This window comes from Bombyx mori, chromosome 3 (genome assembly GCF_030269925.1).
Source record: "Bombyx mori chromosome 3, ASM3026992v2".
Classification (NCBI taxonomy): domain Eukaryota; kingdom Metazoa; phylum Arthropoda; class Insecta; order Lepidoptera; family Bombycidae; genus Bombyx; species Bombyx mori.
Window position 1 is genome coordinate 12,777,988 of NC_085109.1, and position 20,075 is coordinate 12,798,062.

A 20,075-nucleotide genomic window follows, 5' to 3' on the forward strand; every position below is an offset into this window, starting at 1 on the left:
TACGAACGCGTAGAGATATCAAGTCGATACCGGTTCCAAATATTAAGATATACGGCGGAAGGGAGTTCTAATAACCCTCAGCTGCTCATTCATAGCAATCCAAAGATATTTTCATATTTTGTCAATCGTAAAAACCTATGAAGCACTTCCCGTTGGCCTAGAATCATGAAATTTGGCATGAGGCACAAGTAAAGAGAAAATTCTGACAATTACATAATTGTACTCTCTTTTTCTCCACCTTATCCCACTAATTTTTCTCTTCCATTCTCTTCTATCAGCCGCCATCTCAACAATCACTCCTCTCTCTCTCTCTCATATCGTCATTCACACACTCCGTCCATGTCCCTTCCCCTTCTACCTTGCACTACCATTTCCATACATCTCCTAGTCATATGCATCTTCTCTCTACACATCACATGTCCATACCACGCTAATAACATAATTGTACCTTCAAGAAATAAATAAAAACTTTTGTCATTACATTAAAGAGCATGAAATTTTCTTTTTTTGACCAGCTATCGCGGATCTAATGATCCAAGAGACGTTTTCGGTCCCAAAAAAACTTGGTCGATGCGCGAACACAGTCGATGTCGTCACGAGAGTACCGCTGGTAATAAAAACGTGCTTAATAAAATTGTTATCGAATTCAAAGACAGATATTCCCTGCTGGTGATTCTTGACACGATCACACCTGTCCTGGTGAAACTGGAAAGGCCTTCGGGCCATCAGTAATATTTCAATCATAAAAAAAAAACTAAAAATCACGATTCATCGTCGCATTTGATTTATTTTATTTACCTGTAGTAAATTATATTTGCACGCACTGTAACGTACATAAAATTGGCGCGAGAGGTCAACTATCTCATGTGACGCGGGATTACTTCTGCATATGGGCGGCGAAAGCGGAAATATCGTAACTCCCATTTTGGGCTAAATGCCTTTGTACCTTATTCTATTACAAATATGGCTCTAGTACAAAATTGGGTTTTTCAAGTTACGACAATTCCGTCGTTACTTTTATGAATAATAGCGACTCGCCCTCGCTTCGCTTTGGAAACATTAAAACACACATGAAACAAAAAAAAAAAAAAAAGTAGCCTATGTTCATCAGGGCCGTGCTGGAGTCATGGTCCAGACGGCTGGCTGATCCTTCGGCTGGTCGTAGGACCGTCGAGGCGATTCGCCCGGTCCTTGTGGATTGGGTGAATCGTGACAGAGGACGCCTCACTTTCCGGCTCACGCAGGTGCTCACTGGGCATGGTTGCTTCGGTGAGTTCCTGCACCGGATCACAGCCGAGCCGACGGCAGAGTGCCACCATTGTGGTTGCGACTTGGACACGGCAGAGCATACGCTCGTCGCCTGCCCCGCATGGGAGGGGTGGCGCCGTGTCCTCGTCGCAAAAGTAGGAAACGACTTGTCGTTGCCGAGTGTTGTGGCATCGATGCTCGGCGACGACGAGTCGTGGAAGGCGATGCTCGACTTCTGCGAGTGCACCATCTCGCAGAAGGAGGCGGCGGGGCGCGTGAGAGACGCGCAAGCCCGCCGCCGTCGGGCGGGAGGCGGATCTCGCCCAAGCCCTGGCCCTCTAAGGGTTTCGGGTCCCCTTCACATGTCGGTCTGGGGACCGGCGAAGGGGGCCTAAGAAGACGACGTGCAAGCTGCTCTGCACGCGTTTTACGCAAGAGCATCCGGGTGATGGAAGGCCGACTATCCTCGACCCACGCTGGTTCTGACCCAGCGGGGTATTCCGTAGGATAACCCATTCTAACCGGCGCCATCTAGGCGGGCTCCGGATAGCCTGCCGACCGAGAGGGCTGGTGGTCGTGGCGCCGACGACCGCCAGTCCGGCGTCCCGAGGGGGAGGGTGATGGGAGAGATGTGCTCCGCACTAAACGCTTCACTTTCCCCCCTTTGCCTTTTCATGGGTTCTGTCTCATGCGAGGTTCGGACGCGGGTTGTTGAGCGACAGGAGGTTTTAGTCAGTTCGACTCCGACATACCCCGCCCTTCATCCCCAGGGGAGGGCGGAAGTCCGGCGATTTCCTCCTGACCAAAAAAAAAAAAAAAATGTTCATCAGGGACAATGTCGGCTTCTAATGGAAAAAGAATTTTTCAAATCGGTCCAGTAGTTTCGGAGCCTATTCGAAACAAACAAACAAACAAATCTTTCCTCTTTATAATATTAGTATAGATATGATTTAAAAAGTTATAAAATATCTGCTTATTTTGAGTATGTATGTAATTACCATTTTGGTTTCAGAAGCGTAATGTCAAGATTAAGATAACATAGTTAAAATAAAGGCTAATTTCTTGAAATGTTTATTTTTTATTTTTTGTCTCAATTGCTAACACCATGTATATGTGTACATCATTTTCCTGCCCTTTTCCTAGTCACCTGGGGTCGGCGCAACAAGTTTTCTCCTTCCATACTCCTTTATCATATACCATTTCTTCACCCACTCCCCTCCATATCGTCTTTCACGCAATCCATTCATTTCTTCTTAGGTCTAACTCTTCCTCTAAAGCTTTTGTAAGTGTACCTGAGAAGGAAAAACACCTAACATATTTATTTGTTAAAACTGCTCAATATTAATAGCAAAACAGCTTCTGAAAACATATTTACAAATCAAAACATACAAAATTACACGCCTGATCCATTGAATTGATCGTGACCATTCATAAAATACCGGTGGCCGTTCACGGTGCTCCTTATTTAACAATGGTCAGCAGCAAAACTATTAACAACGAATCTATAGCCATTACACAGATCAATATCGATTTCATATAAATGACATTTCAAAGCAAATAACAACTCACGGACGTATATCCAAATAAAAAATTAACCTCTACCCGCAACTTAATAAAGTCGAAACTGCCGTTTCGTAAATGATACTTATAACCTTTCACGTTTGAATTTTAGTAAACCCGTAACAAGAAATTACCTACGTCGCGATCCGGCGGCGTGGCGTGTGATAGTCATGACATTTTCGATTTTGAAATGGTTATTAATCTCTTCTTGTTCGCACTTCGATTAATAATATCGATTTTTCTAATATGATTTGTTTCAATGGGAGTCGTGACTTACGCCTTAAAAAACTAACGTAAAATTTGGACGGTTTCCGATTTATATTGTCTATAAAATATACATTCACTAGTTCAATTCAGTTCTAAATATTGTCATCTTGTCGATCTAAAAGATGAGTTCTCTAAAAAAAACTTTAGAGAGCTTCTCTTTTTGGCTTCATAATACTGACATAGAAAATAAATACAAACCTAACGATTGTTTATATCGAGGGGTGATAAGCGTCATTTTGCAACTTTACAGGAGGCCCATTTAAAAGATTAAAATTTAGAAAAAATATCATAACAAAAAAAACTTCTTCGGCTATTTGAATGGAGTAGTAAACTTAATTGAATTTCAATTAAAAACATCGAACTGTTGATGCTAATACCAAATAAAACGCACCTTTAATTACAAAGATAAATGACGCTTACCACCCCTCGATATAATTGAACATGCAATTTCGAAAAGGGCACATGTCGCATATTTTGTCAAATACGTTTTTTCATATACATGTAGTTTTGAGGCTTACCTACACCCATTTTATAATAATTCCAGTAATTTTCAATTGCTAATAATTAACACTAAAATACATATATCTAAAAAATTAATATTTTAAATTTTACACTGCTTTAGAAGATAATCAGTTTTTTTTTCGTTTCCTGAAAATATTAAATTTTCAGAGATGTGCCCTTTTCGATATTGCATATTCAATTAAAATAACTGTAACACCAAATGTGACAAACCTTTGAAAATTTTCACATGAATGAAATTCTAACAACGCCACCGCTAAATTTAACGACGGCTTATTTTCGTGTTATTGATAACAGTAACAAGCAATACAAAAACGAATTCCAAAAAAAAAAAAGAAGATAATGCGCCACGTTTCCGTAAACAATGGTTGAATGTTATCATCGGAATTGTCACGTAAGCAACTCCGTTTCTATACATAATTCATGCGACACAGCGGGAAGTCATTGATTGTAGGCTACAACGAGCCGTAGTACTCACCCCGGTTCGGTAGCCGTGAAAATAACCCTTATCCCGGAGACATAAGGACCAAGAAAGTGATCTAGACGACCTTCTCTGTCTTGGCGTCGTTGGGATTAAGACGGTGTTCTGAGGAGCGGTAGGTCGAATTTAGAATGAGGTTTGTAAGTAGACTGTAGTTTGACCTTAGTCGGCTAGAGGGTGGTGTCTGGCGCCCTCCCTGAGGGGGCAATGCGTCGGCTTACGTAATAGATATTTTTACGTACAGTAGCGGGCTTTCGCTGTTTGGGCGGAGCGAACTGATTTTGCAGATACTTTACTGGATGGAGCACTGGATTTAAGAAATCTGACTTTTTTTTCCTACCTATGCTGATAGCCTTGAGAGATTATTTCAGCTTCTCCTTGACGTGTAGGTGAGCTCGCGGGGCTCAAACCGGGAGTGTTGCTAATACTGGCCCTAGCAAGAGCAGTGCTTCGCAGAATCTACCACTGGATCGGAAACGCGAACCACTCAGAAGATCCGGCGAGAAACTCAGTCTACAGCGACGTATGGTCACGTAATTTAAATATCATGAATACGTCACGCTCTTTATTAGTATTCAATGGATATCATATAGAATGGTCACATCACACGTATAAGTGTACCTCATAAGAACAAAGGCTTAACGTCGTTGGCGTAGTTAATTATATCGCCTTTATAGGCAGAAGAGCATAAGGGCCACTTTATGGTGAGTATTAACCGTCGCTACGTCAGTAATGCCAGGCCGCTGCCTAGTACTGAGGACGTGCAAAGAATCCGATATGCAACCACCCATAGACACAGGCCACTGAGTTTCTCGTCGGATCTTCTCAGCAAGTCGCGATTTGGATCCCTTGGTAGATTCAGCGAACCATTGCTATTGCTAACGCTAGTGTTAGCAAATTGTCTCAAGCTGAGTTCCGTGAGTTCGCCTACCAACCTAGGGAAGCTAGAATAGCCCTGCCATGGCCATGAGGCCATGAGCGATTGACTAAGGCAATAAAATCACGTTGAACCTTTTACGTTGGCAACTCCGAATCACGTATTTTGTATTTCGACTCTGGTATTACCGAATTATGAAACAGTCATGAAAAGGGGCCAGTTATTTTAAAATATACTGTCTACATCAAAACCTTATCAGATAAGCTAATCACGGTGCTCGAAACTTTGCCCACCCTTCCATCCTTTGTATACAGAATGTAATCATAACAATCGTAATCACTTATAAATCATTATTAGTAAGTAATCTAAGTGCAGACACATAATAATCTTTTAAATAATAACGAAATTGTGATAAGCGTTATTATGATCGAGTCGTTGCCATGTGCGTATTATATGAAACTTATTTTGATAAGAATTTATGATCAAACGAATTCGAAATATACTTATCATATTATGTATTTCTTTTTTATTTTATCTAAACGATAAGAGCTCGAACGTCTGGCTCCTGTGTTGTCTGTGTTTTATCGTAGAAACATTAGTCAATGTAGTAGATTTTGTCGTGCTGATAAAATTTTATTTGTGCAGTTTTTGGGTAAGTCTGTTATACGGGTTTTTTTTAACTGGCAAGATAGCAGGCAAAAGATCTCGTGGCCGCAATCCAACGCGCTGGTCCGACCAAATCCGCACCACTCTGGATACCACAGTTTACGATGCCACACACCTAGGTAGGATCTTTTGTGAGTCCGCACGGGTAAATACCACCACTTTGCCTATTTCTGCCGTGAAGAAGTAATGCGTTTCGGTTTGAAGGGCGGGGCAGCCGTTGTAACTATACTGAGACCTTAGAACTTATATTTGTGGATGGATGGCGGTTAATGGTGGTGGAAGGTGGGTGGCGCATTTTCGTTGTAGATGTCTATGGGCTCCAGTAACCACTTAACACCGGGTAGGCTGTGAGATCTTCCACCCATCTAAGCAATAAATAAAAAAATTGTATTCTAAAGGTGCGGTTAAATTAAATATCATTAAAATTCTTCAAATCATAATATATTAAAGAAAAGGCAAGGCGGTGGCTTCAATTCTTTCGATCTCGCAACGGGAGTGTTACTACCACTAATTTGAATTAGAAAAAAAATTCTCGTAAAGGTAATACCTAATTTGGACGGATGTCGGGGTATTAGCAACAGTAAAACAATCATCAGATTAAGGTTTCAGAGACCTTGCTGCTTATCGACAACAAAGATAATGAATAAATGATAACAGTTTCAATAGCGAACTGAAAAGACAATCTTATCTCTGCAACTATTAAAGTTCCTTTTTGCCAAATAACAATATAATTAAGCCGTTTTAATTTTTTGTAAACACTTTTCCCACTTTCCATATCATGTGATGTAGTTTGTATGATGTAAAAAGGCACCAATAATTATTGTCGACGTCGTCCAAAACACGTAATTACGGATCCTCCTGATCCATTAACGGTGCTTTTAGGTACCTCAAGCACCGGCCACCGTCCTCGTCTAACCCGTCGCTTGCGACGAAGGGCTCGACGTACGAATTAACCCACAGACACAGCCCACTGAGTTTCTCGCCGGATCTTCTCAGTGAGTCGCGTTTCCGATCCGACGGTAGATTCTGCAAAGCACTGCTCTTGTTAGGGCCAGTGTTAGCAACACACCCGGCTTGAGCTCCGTGAGCTCACCTACATGTTGGGCGAAGCTGAAATATCCTCTAAAGGCTATCAGCATCGGTAGAAAAAAAATATGTATTGTCTTCTTGATTGGTCTCGGACAATATCTTATTCAATAGATTGATTGTTGATCACGTACTCTACGAAATTTCTGAAATCCCGGTCAAATAAACGCGTCACCTCCAATGGTTCCTTGGTGAGCTAATGAGAACTCTAACCCCGCGGTAGATTATGCGAAGCACTGCTCTTGCTAGGGCTTCTTCTATATCGTTCCCTCACTGCTGAGGATCGCGACCACATGATATGCTAGGGCTAGGGCTATCACACTATCTTAGGTTGTGCCTGTCAGCTCACCTATCCATCCACGCGTAGCTAGAATAGCCCCTTAGGCTACCAGCCAATAGATAGGGAAAAACGAAAATGGGGACGGTTTATCATCAAATTGCTACAGAAATCGTCTAACAGTTTCGAAGTTATAAAATAGAATAGACGACGGAATCGCCAAAAATCTATATTTTACACAAGCACAACGATCATAGATTTAATTTGGGATCACCAAAATATTTTCCGTCCTAGCAACACTGATTCACCGACAATAAAACGCGAGTACGCGTCATTGAGCGGCTGTAAACACGTCTGCTACGTGCCATTGTGTAATTGGGAACGTACTGTACAAACACTGTTACTTTTAATTAATAATACGATGATTCGGTCCCGGGAGTCTGCGCCGACGTTATCCAAACAAACCGCGTCCATTGACGGCGTACTAGGGCTGGTCGTAATTCGAAGACTAGTTTCATTATCTATTATTTTTTTAAATGATAGGATTTTTGAAACTGACAACCTTGCCTGTTTTAGGTTGATACTAAACTCCTTATCGCGTTAACGAATAGCTTACAGCCAGTGATAACTGAAGTTAAATTAACGTTACATCTCTTCCTACATGATATTGTAATACTACCTGATACTAATAACAAAAAAAAAATATCACTTAATATCATCATCGATACTTCGGTTCTCTATATTTATATTTAACGTACAAGTAATGTTATACATTCAGCCCTGCGTCAGTATTTGTTATTGCTGGGCTGCGTATGTCGATGCTCGTAATCGCCTCGTGGAATACTCGACATGATATGTGTGGGAAGAATGTTTTCCCTTCAGATTAAACGATTTACGTTAACGTCTTTAAAATGCACCGGATTTAAAAGTGGATTTAAATACATATCTGATAAAAAAATTGCTACTGGGTTCGGATGTGACGTGTTATACAAAAATAATGGTTGAATGTTACTGCAGTGTAGGAGGCTATGGCTTACATGACCAGTTCCTGGTGGAGCTTTAACGGAAACTAGAAACAGCGACGCGACTTCAGGATGTTAGTTTGGAGTCTTAAAAATATTACTTCTTAGCAGTGTGCTTAGTGCGAGTTTTTTAACGTTTTCGATAGCGTAAAAGTTAACTCGAATTTGTATGCAGTTGGAACAGCGCCCCTAGCGGCAAACGTAGGCAAACTCAATGGGACAATGTGGATTTTTTTTTTTTTTTCTTACCTATTCTGATAGCCTTGAGAGGCTATTTCAGCTTCACCTTAACGTGTAGGTGAGCTCACGGGGCTCAAACCGGAAGTGTTGCTAACACTGGCCCAGCGAGAATAGTGCTTCGCAGAATCTACCACCGGATCGGAAACACGACCCACTGAGAAGATCCGGGGAGAAACTCAGTGGGCGTTTATTGTGCTGTGGAGCCTTGATGCGTGAATGGTTGGATAACAATTAAGAGATCAATGTGGACGCCGAAGATGAGGATACCACGAGGAACATCGGCCTAACCACGTAATTTGAGCATGATCATGCACGCTATGTCATATGTCATATAAACATCTTATCGACGTTTGCAATTGTAATATATTTCTACTTTGTTATGATTAGGTCTATCAGTTGCATAACATGAAATATAAAATAATTAAGTGGTGTCCCTGAATCGGTCTTGGTGTTATAGTATCAGGCGTCGTACCTATTAGAACACGAACGCTTCCCCTAATAGTGTGTGGGCTCTAGTCTTCGGCTGTTCTATTGAGTGTTTTTCTAAATAAGAACAATATGAGGCTTTCTAAATCAGTTCGTGTTGTTGCAACATACAATATGTCCTATCGGATCCTCTCAGTAGGTCGATTGTAGGCACTCCAAGCACCGGTCACCGTTCTCGCCGAATTCGAATCTCGACGAAGAGTTCGACGTATAAATTAACCCATAGACACAACTCACGAGTTTCTCTTCGGATCTTCTCGGTGGGTCGCGATTCCGATCCGGTGGTAGATCCAGCCAAGCGCTGTTATTTCTAGGGCTAATCTTGCAGGCAAAAGATCTCGTGGCCGCAATCCAATGCGCTGGTTCGGCCAAATCCGCATCACTATGGATACAACAGTCTACGATGCAATAGACACCGCCGAGAATATGGCAAAACATCATCCAGAGAAGGATAATGGGAGGAGATGGTCACGACCCTCAGACATGAGGAATGCGACTCAAAGGAGGAGGAGTCTTAATAATTTATCCCAGGTTAAACCCCGTGAGCTCACCTGCCAAACCGTGCGTAACTGGAATAGCCCTTGAGAAAAAAAAGCAACTACATTTCTGGCGCACAAGATCTTATAAATAAACAACAATTTAAGTATCCTCCCTTACCCAATGATTATCTTACTCGATAAATAAACATTCAATATAGGTACATAATTAACTCGAATTACGTGAATATTTGCCGTCAACAAAATCATTCTGGGAAATCATTACGCATTCTCTTTATCCATTAAATAGGCAACATTTTCAAAGGATATTGGCGATATCGGAGTCGTCCAACGTAATTATCTGATTTATTCGGAGTAATACAGAAATACGACCCGCGTAGGAGGCGACACGTGTCATGAAACAGGAGACAGTAGTCCGTATGATACTTGCTGTATGGATTTCTATGTCGACAACAACAGATTGTGAATAAACAGGAAGAAACCACCACGGCTTTTGATACACCATTAAGATTATATGATGTATTTTTGTACATGGATGTGTATGTTATAGTTAAACCTACCTATAGATATCCTGCATTACTTTCTAGAATTCAAACTATTTCCATTCGCAACTTCACAAAAACCAGTTCACTGGTTTAGGCGTGAACACAGATAGACATAGTCAAAAAACTTTGAACGGACGACAACTGTTTTGCGAATTCCGAAGTTAATAACATAAGTATTGCTCCTAATTAATCTCTGTCTACTTGTGAAAACTAAATAAAAACCCGTTCGTTTTGGAGATGCGAATACTACGCGAACAAACTAAAACAATTCTAAAAATAGTAGGCTTACGTTCTATTATCCTTTAGTTACTTAAGTGACTTTAGTGTCTTTATATTTTTATTTATTTTCTTTTTCTTAAATCACAGAAAAATGTGGATCATCGTCGATTACGACGAAGAATTCGACATTGCGAACTAGCCCATAGACACAGCCCATTGAGTTTCTCACCGGATCTTTTCAATGGGTCGTGTTTCCGACCCGGTGGTAGATTCAGAGAAGCGCTGCTCTTGCTAGGGCCAGTGTTGGCAATTCTCTCAGGTTGAGCCCGTAAGCTCAAGTGGTTCGCGCGAAATTGGAATAACCCTTTAGGCTACCAAAAATTAGGTAGGCAAAAAAAAAACAGGGATTCTACTGTTTTAATATATCGTGATGAATGTGTGGACGATATTTTGTATAGAACAAATTAACACAGCATATTAATAATTAATACTAATATATAAAACATGTAATCCCTCCGGTATAATATGTTTTAGTTACCGTAAATACCTAACATTATGGACAAAGGGCAGCAACAGCTTAACATTGCTTAACATCCCGAGAGACGTATTTTGTATGTACTTCTATCTATCGTGTAGGCATTACCTTAAATAATGACCATAAATATTAATATAAACACGTAATAATATAATACATTTGTGGGCTAAAACAGCTGTGGGCGTGATGTACCTACCCTCTTCTAGTTTAATTTACTATCTATCTATGCGTCTCTCGATCGATTAGTCTTCGTAAGGTACGCCATTATTGAACACATTCAGAATTACTCCCCGCGGGGATAGCGAAGCTCTCTGTTGTACATGTATTGGCATATTTACTCACATATTATTGTATACTATACACAAAGAAAATAACGTCACAGCGTGGTAACTCGATCAAGTATTAAATTCGGTCACGAATGTGTGACCGCGAATTACATTCGTGTTGTTTCATTAAGTAATAAGCAAATTTTTATTACGGATCAAAAGAAAGGAAAGCATGAATGTAAGGCTTTCTTAAGGCGAGCAGATTTAGAACGTAGTGCCGACAGAGAATTCGGGTCTTAAACTGTTATGGGTCGCAGGGGCGCGGGGCTGGCGTCTGGGGGTCGTCTGCGGCCCGGCCGCGACCTACATCCACCCTCACCCCGCCCAACCTTCAGCCCCCTAGTGGTGATGACGCGCGCCGTCTGCCTCCCGCGCCTCCCTCACACCTGCATTACGTAAGGCGAATGTGTTTTGCTGATATCGTAGGCACTATTATTGCCACGGCATCGGCTTTATTAACATCGAACAATAGAAAGCTTACTTGCGCCGCACTCTAATACTTACTAGTCTTTCGTAGCCCTCCTAAATAATTAGATTCTTTTTCAGCTCACTTGGGTACTTTTAAGTCATTCATTGTCACAAAGATGATCTCTTTGTCATATTTTGAAACGACAATAAGGATTATGAAACATTTCAATGCAACGTAAACATATTCAAATCATTGTTTGCCGGCGATAAGCTATTGACGTCAAAAAAGGTCGCCCTCGCGAAATGCGATCCACTCTATTCAGATCAGTCACGTGTTAACTGTATATTTTCTTGATTTCAGATAGTGGAGACCGTCGTGTGCAAGACGGAACCACCGGAATCGCCGCCAAAGAAGTCCCGCGGTGAAGACTACGGCTACACGGTGTTCTTGGACCCGTACGCGCTGCAGTACCGCGCTCTGTCCGCGTTCAGACCTTGGGGCAAGGGGGAGCCAGTGCTACAGAACCCCGAGCGGGTCGTGCGGGTCGCGGACTGCTCTCGTTTCGAGCGCGATTATCAGCCGAACGTGGCCCTGAAGCCTCTGACCCCGCCTGTGGACGACGTGACGTCATCGACCTCGCCGCCGCCACAGAGCGAGTCTGAACTGGCAGCCCGGCTGCTAGACGCGGAGGCCCGCCTGGCGGAGAGGGCGCGGCGCCTGGACGCGCGGGAAGCCGAGCTGGTGCGGCGGGAGGCGAGGCTGCACGAGCGCGAGGTGGAATTAGCGCGAAGGGAGCGCGAGTCCGCGGAGCCGCCGTGTTGACGGGCGCGCGTCATCACCAGGCTGCGCTACTCGGGGTCGCGCAATGGACGCTCAGTGAGTGAGGTGGTGGCCCCGGCGCCCGATGATGGCGCTTCGTGCGGCATCCGAACGCCGTGATCGTGAAGTTCTCTACTGTTTTTTTTTTTTTTATGGCAGTACGCTGTGCGTATTGCCACAGCTCTACTGAAATTGTCGTCGACGTTCGGAGCAGTGTCGTGCTCGTGCCGGCGCGGTGGCGTCGGTCGTGTCCGGTCTTACCATACAATTGTGCAGATGTACATAATCATGTCGAATACGGTTTCGTTTTAAAATTGCAGTTTATTTCGTAGTCTTTTCGCCGTGTGCCATTAGAGGTACCTTTCGTGTGACCTCAAATCTGTGCTTTTCGATGACCGATAACAATACTCACAATAATGTAATAGTGAAATGATAGTAAAGTTACAACCGTAAGCATAAGGGCCTGGCCACAGCTACTGGCGGTGCGTTTTGCGGTGCGTTGCGAGGCGCGGCGGGCGGTGTGACTTGCGGGGGTATGCCACAGCTAGACTAGTTGCGGCGGCGGCGGCGTCAGAGGTGCACGTATTTAGAAAGTCCTATCAAATTTCCCTTTCAAAAGTGGCACGATATTACCTTGAAATAAGTGCGTTCTTAGCTGAAGATATTATTCAATCAAGAATAGGAGCGCACCCAGTTAGAAAAAGAGAGAACTTGGCGAATTTCACCCTATTTATTATTATATTAGGAATATTAGGAATATAAGAACTATCCCGATAAATAGATTATTAATAGATTCAACCTTCACAGAGATTACCAGGTTCAAATCTCAATTTACCATACGTGTTAATTGCTGATAAAGCCTATCCTCTTAAAAATTATTTGATGCGCCCATATCCACCGGGTGGTTTAAATGCGGAACAAATAATTTTCGACAAGACATTATCCCGGGCAAGTGTCACAATTCAGTACGCGTTTGGTATTCTAACTAATAAATTTCGTATTTTTACGAAAAGTGTAAAGGCAAACAAAAAGCACGCGACATTGAGTATAAAGGTTTCGTGCCTTAAAAGAAAGTGATGGAGACAGACATGCAGATTTTCAGCAGTTTGTTTCCCAGTTTGGAGACTCCAATATTCACAATAGCGTACGCAGATCAAGACGGAATAATCGAGCAACGGTTCAAGCATCTAGAATACGAAATCAATTCAAATTTCAAATTTTATTTCAATAATCCTATCCAAGAGTATCTAGGAAACCATTAGTACTAGAAAATTGTTGTTTTATTTCGTCCCACATTTTTTTTATAACATGCCTCTATTTATGATGTAGATGTTTTGACATCCATATTTCTGGTCTACTCAGTATTTCACTAATGAATTGTTCCACATCCATTATATTTTATTAGCTCAACGCGCGGTAAAAACAAAATGATTTGTTTCGGTCGCGCGATGCCTCAATGCGTCCACCGACACCGCCGCGCGCGCCGCTCTGAACTGTGGCCGCCTCCATATTGTCTAGTACATTTGTTTCACTCGCACATCGTGCAGCTCGTCGCCGCCAGATGTCACGCGCCTCTCACCGCTCCTCGCAACGCACCGCAAAACGCACCGCCAGTAGCTGTGGCATACTTCATAGGTTGTCTACCATTTGTTTTCGCCGCTCCCGCTTGCCGCGCCTCACGACGCACCGCAATTCGCACCGCTCTCGGCTGTGGCCAAGGGGTAATTTATACAGGGTTATTTCTAAGGTTATATTGTACGTTCGGGTAGATTATGTTGAAACCTGAAATACAATAGAAGTCATAGTCTAAAGTACATTTAGGTTTTAAAATTTTATATTGATTACGATGACCCCGTCATTAGTTCTTGTCGTAAATACCGATTAGTATCAGGTACCGATTAGTATTAGTATCAGGTAGTATCGGCCTATTATTTATCAAGTATAAAAATAACTCTGTATAAAACCTCAACCGTACCAAATACTGTGTTATGGAATATGAATTTAAATAGGACAAAATCGAATCACTGTTTTGTTTTTATCATCGTCTACTGAAGCCTCAAGGGATAAAAAGATTGTACTAAAATAATTTAATAGTAAATTCAACTTATTGAGTTAATCGATTTCAGAACTTATTCGAGAAGGTATGTTTATAACGCAAAAACCCAAGTCGAATGTTTACGAAGCATGTTTCGATTCCTCCAATGAACACTACGCTAACTCCAAATTCGTAGATTTACAGGAGGAGCGTTTAAACGAAAAAAGTTGACAAAATCTTTATAATTGCAGATATATTTATGTTTTTTTTGTGTAACTAGCTGATTTACTCTTGCTTCGAACCCCATCAATAATGATTAATTGTAATACTTTTACATAGTGAAGCGATTAGCATGGAAAACTAAAATTTCAAATTTTTGAGTTAGAGTAGTGTTCATTGGAGGCATCGGTTTTACAAAACTTTCTAAATATAGGTACATATGCAAGTGGATCATATATACTTAGTATATATGTACGTGTAAAAAAGTTTTTTTTTTTCATTTAAATTTATAAGATGCAAAAATTTTATCCTCATTCGTTTTATTACGTAATACTACGATATTGATAATTCTTAAGTCCCATAGCTTCTTATTGTCTGATTGACATATTTTAAAGAAGATTCATCAAATTTCAAACTGTATAGATAAGTGTAGGTACTTGTAGTAAAAAAAAACACAATAAAATTAATACTACAGTTTGAAAGCTGTTAATAGCATCCATGGGAACTGTGATTGATGTTACATGGAAGATACGGACTTTTTCGTATACAACGCCATCTGTTGGGGTATTTAATAAAGTCGTAAAGTAAGATAAAAGTTGTAGGTAGGTCCAACGTGTTGAGTAAACATACACGAATAATCCAAGGAACAAAAGCAAATATTTTTGTACTGCAACAAAAAAAAAAAACTTTTCATAGTTAGTAGACTACAGGCCAACAAAATGTTACGGGAAATATTTCCTTCTGTCTACCTCATTGTATATAAAATATATTTGGCTAAAACTAAGGAAAAAAAATATATTTAAGAAATCGCTTTTCGTTAAAATTTTGTACATAAACATACCTACTTATATAACTATTGTCTATGGATTGTGAAGTAAAATGAAAATTATCACTGCCGTCATCTTTTCAGTGCAACTACTAGCTTTTGTTGATTTAAATTAAGTAAATTAGTAGACAAAAAACAATTTTAAATTATGAATTTATAGATTTACTATCACAAGAATTGTAAAGGAGTGATATTTTAACCGTAATATGTACATACATACATTTCGTGATTAATTTTGTATGTCAGCTGTCAAATGATGTTTGTGATGACATTTCGAAAAATTCGAAATTTCTATCTTCGGAGCCGTTCGCTTGTGAGTCCAACTCTATTAACTATATTTTATATTGAAATTAAAAAACAAAACTGGCGGGGCTTATGTATGATCATATGATGTAAATTAAATGTTCTAGCAAAGTTTAAGAGTAATAATTGATTTCGTTTACAACATTTTACCTTTACAACGTAAACGCTGTTTTATATTATTTATTGTATATCTATCGACATAAATGGTTTATATCCATTATCCGAGCCGTGTCTATCACAAAGTTAAGAGTGACTGTATGACCATTTACGTTTTGGTGGTAAAAGAATAAATTTGTTTTTATATTTGGATTTGCAAACTTTTTAAATTAAAATTGCATTTTAATTAGTACACATTTTTATAACAGTAGGTACCTACCAACTGAATTCATACGTAATCGATTTATTATAAACAATATTCATTTCGAAGTTCTGAGATATTGATTTAGCAAAAACTGGCAGATTCTAAAATATGTTCTTCACAAATTATTATGTGCTGTTTAAATAGCAGAAAATTGTTGTTCACTAATGTCTAAACCATAAGCAGGGACATTGAATAATAGTACATTCATTTTTGTATTAAGAAAATGAAATCTCACCTGTCTACATTATTATGTCTCGGATTTTAATTTGTAAAAAATCAGTTTTTGAAATTCAGTATCTAATGCACAGACTAAGTAAGATTATGTACATTCATTTGCGTGTGAAAAATGCATGTTATTAATTTGCCTACTCGAGACTGCTAGCGGCCGGGTAAACATTAATAATATATATAATTAACGAGTTCGTGAAATATGATTTCACTGTTAAATGATTCGACTATTATCAAAGCCGGCAATGTGACTTTTGGACAATTATTGGTAAATCAGAAAAACGAATTATTGACTTTGTATTCCATTGGCAGTCACAAAACTCTTCTGAACGACATCTTGGATAAATAACAGGTTAAGTTAATACTTTATTTAATGCAGGTTTTGAACCGTATTCTTTGAAGGAGACGATTATATTCAAAACAATCTGTATTGACATATCAATAACATTTTTTTGTCCAAATTCACAGATTGCCACCTTTGATAATAGACGACTCAAATTGACTTTGGCAAAGCTCAAATAAAAATCCTTTCAAATTGTTGTTATGTTTCGACGAGTGCTATGTTAAATAGATAGTGTAGTGCATAAGTTATACATATTACTATATTCAGTTGTAGAATAGTTTATTACTAGTCAGAGAAACTGAAAAAAATTAAATATTACCATTTAATTATTATATAATATATATTTTTAAGGTACAGTTACTGCGTGTAAATTATTATTTTTAAACATTACTTTTATTTTATATTAGTATGCAGACTGCATTGAGTTTTGGATTTAAGGCTACGTTGTTATTAACTAAGCATGAAACTTTTCTATCAGTACACGTTGTTGAAAAAAAAAAAGTATTTTGGTGCTATAATATATTTTTGGCTTGGCTAATATTTAATCTCTTAAGTTTACTTATTTTTGGATTAAAAAAAAAAAACGTGTTTATTGTTTGTTTTAACAAGACTTGTTTTGGAAAGGAAATTTAATATTTTATTCTTTAGAAATTATCGATTTGCAATTTTAATATCATGGCTAAGCCATTTTAACCTAAAATAACGCTTTAATTACTAGCGTAGGTTTGTATCGATGGAAAAGTTTCAATTAACAATTCCTCTCACTGTTTCTTTGATAATACTGAAATCAAATTGCGTATTTACTACCTACAATCATGGTGCTAAATATATTAAAAAAATGATTTACTTGTAATCTTGCAACACTCACAAGGTTGTATTTTTTAACTTAACGGTTTTTTGAAAGTATTACATTACGCATAAAGGGACAGTGAGAGTTTTTAAAAAAGAAAAAATAATGTAAATATTTGTTTTACTGTACCTACAATTTTAAGAGCTACATAAGTATGTCAGGCTGTTGTATTTTATTTAATAATTAAATTTGATGCGATGGTAACTTTGTCTCAATTTTACCCGTTATCAGATTTTCGTTCATAATTTATTTAGTTATAGTAACAATTAACATTTAATATTCCCACAAATGAAACACTAATGATTTTGTTGATTAAATTTCTAAAGTTGAATTTTCCCCCCAAAATTCTATGTCAATTATCTATGAAAAATTTATTATACATGTTTTTCATTATTTAAATAAACAATTGACTTGTGCAACACTTATTTATAATAAAAAGTACTTACATTTATATTTCCAAATATTTATTAAAAAGGCAAAAAATTCATGCTAAATTCAACCTATATAGTGTATGATGACCTTTTTTAATTTTTTACGTATGTACCTAATTATATACACGACATTTTCATAAATTTTGATTGAGACATAGTTTTATCGCTTGATTGGTGATTCGCCAGGGTTAATATACTCTGTGATCTCATGTATGTCTGTTATAACATCTGTTTGTAATAATTTTACATTATTAAGAAAGTCGCAAATCATGTATTAAATAATTATATACATTACTAAATCATATAATAATAATAATATGTATTTAATAATAGTTTATCCATATTGAATATGAGTTTTATGTGGGCACTGGTTTTTAAAGTACTTACGGCAAAATGAAAAAGAAAATTCTGGAGCGATGTTCTGTGCCAAGCTTTACATTATGAATATACACTGTAAAATTAATCACGGCAGCCATTTCTACAATTTCTTTTTATAATTAAATTACCTACATCACATTTCATCAAATATATTATTTTTTAATATTATTATATTCTGAAAATCTTAATTAAATATTTTATTTACATGTGATTTTCAAATGTAATAGATTCAATTATATTGCCTGTACTTAAATGCCTGTCGTTAAAAATAAATCTGACGTAAATACTTAGAAAAAAAAAGATATCTTGCCGAGTAAATCCTAAAATTAGAATTAACAAAATGTATTTTTGTATGAAAATAAAATTGAAAGCGAGCAAGAATTATCCTTTCACTGCATTATGTAGTAGCATTATTATCTAGTATGTATCGTTTTGCGACTTATAATTCTCTAAGACTTGTTTTATTTAAAAAAATGTCATGTTATACCGAAACGGCTTGATTTATGAATAGTGTGTGTTTATATCAGAAGTGAATATTGTAAATTGTTAAATTTTGTGTTAAAAACAAACCAACCATAAAAATCTGTATTTTGTTTTGATAACAAAACATTTACATTTCACTGCGGTAACAAGAATAACCGTTTTGTATATTGTAAAGTACCTGATAGATTAGAGATGTAAGAATTATTAAATGGTTGTAAAAATAATGAATGTTCTGTTATGTACACACACACATGTTCGTACGATGTGGTTTCGAAAGTGTGTTTTTACTTGAAAAAAAAAAGCTTATAGAAATACCTTGTGGAGCAATAAAGTGAAATGATTTCTATGAGTAGTGTTTCATTTGCATGATTGTGGAATTCTTTTGTTTGAGTCGGTTACAGGGACATACAGTCAAATGGTAATGTTTTTTTCTTGCTTAGAGAAGTAGACGAGCTCTCACCTAGGTTTAACTGGTTACTGGAGCACATGGACCTCAAACTGTTACATAGATTTCTATATCTCCGTTTTATAGCTGCTCCAATTTTCCATCTGTGTGCTTAGTGCGAGCCTTTTAACCTTCTCTATAGCGTAAAAGTTAACTCAAATTCGTATGGAGTTGGAACGTTTGCATACGTTTGCCGCTAGGGGCGCTGTTCCAACTGCATACAAATTTGATCTAACTTTAACGCTATCGAGAACGTTAAATAGCTCGCACTAAGCACACTTGTGTGGGCTTATTATTGATGGTAACCAATAAACACCTACACGAGTAGCTACCACAACCCTACTTATTGCCTTGTGACCTGCAAAAGTGCTGAAACTGTGATAGTCGACGTTGATGACAGACGCTGTAAGTGTGAAGGTTGCAGCAGATCCTACGTAGGTCACTACTTTGGAAGGTAATGATAAAAAGAATAATCACTCACCGAGCTGTTAAAATTTCTCAGTAGACCGACCGTCCGTCCGAATGTATCAGTTCCTCGTTAGCGAGATTCAGGAAATTGTTAAATATCTTGTGTTCTATTATGGTTATTGCCCCACCTGCTTAATAAGTAATTTATTGAAGATGAATTCGATTCACGGAGATTTTGAAGTAAAGGTAGGATAATGATGACTATAATATTTATGGATCCTTAAATTGCGAGAATCGTCCAAGTAAGCGTGACCGAGCGAATTTTTAAACAGAGCCATCTAGCGTAGAATTTAGGAACTAGTATCGGTTCTATCGTTATAGCAATCTTTGTTTATTGCCACTCACAAAGCAGACGAAAACGCGTTGACCTTAAGATTGACTTTTTGTCTACTGGAGTCACAGAAGTAAATCTTACTCATATTGTTCTATTATTATTTAATTTTTGTGGTTGGACGAATTGTTGTTTGCCCAAGATTCGTTGAGAAACTCAACTGGCCAATGCTGCTGGCTAAGCTTGGTGATCTGTGCTTTAGCTACTGTTAGATATAGTAGCGACTGACAGCAATAAGACTGGATCAAGTGGCTTTATCAGGGCTTATTTACGACTTCGGCGGCAGTTGGTAGTT

At 38.5% G+C, this 20,075-nt stretch overlaps 1 protein-coding gene and 1 long non-coding RNA gene across 2 annotated transcripts in view; one reads left to right on the forward strand and one right to left on the reverse strand.

Moving 5' to 3' along the window:
- The window catches only part of LOC101744016 (ski oncogene), a 105,928-nt gene extending 87,046 nt beyond the window's left edge, over window positions 1-18,882 (forward strand). Inside the window, exon 2 of the mRNA XM_038020017.2 lies at window positions 11,621-18,882. Coding sequence (XP_037875945.1) covers window positions 11,621-12,082 — 462 coding nt within the window. The 3' untranslated portion in view covers window positions 12,083-18,882. The remainder of the gene's footprint in view (window positions 1-11,620) is intronic.
- Window positions 2,307-2,798, reverse strand: LOC101740536 (uncharacterized). Its single transcript, XR_209678.5, has 2 exons — window positions 2,638-2,798; window positions 2,307-2,557 (listed from the first exon to the last, which is right to left on the reverse strand). It is a non-coding gene; the product is annotated as an uncharacterized LOC101740536 (long non-coding RNA).
- Window positions 18,883-20,075: the final 1,193 nt, after the last annotated feature.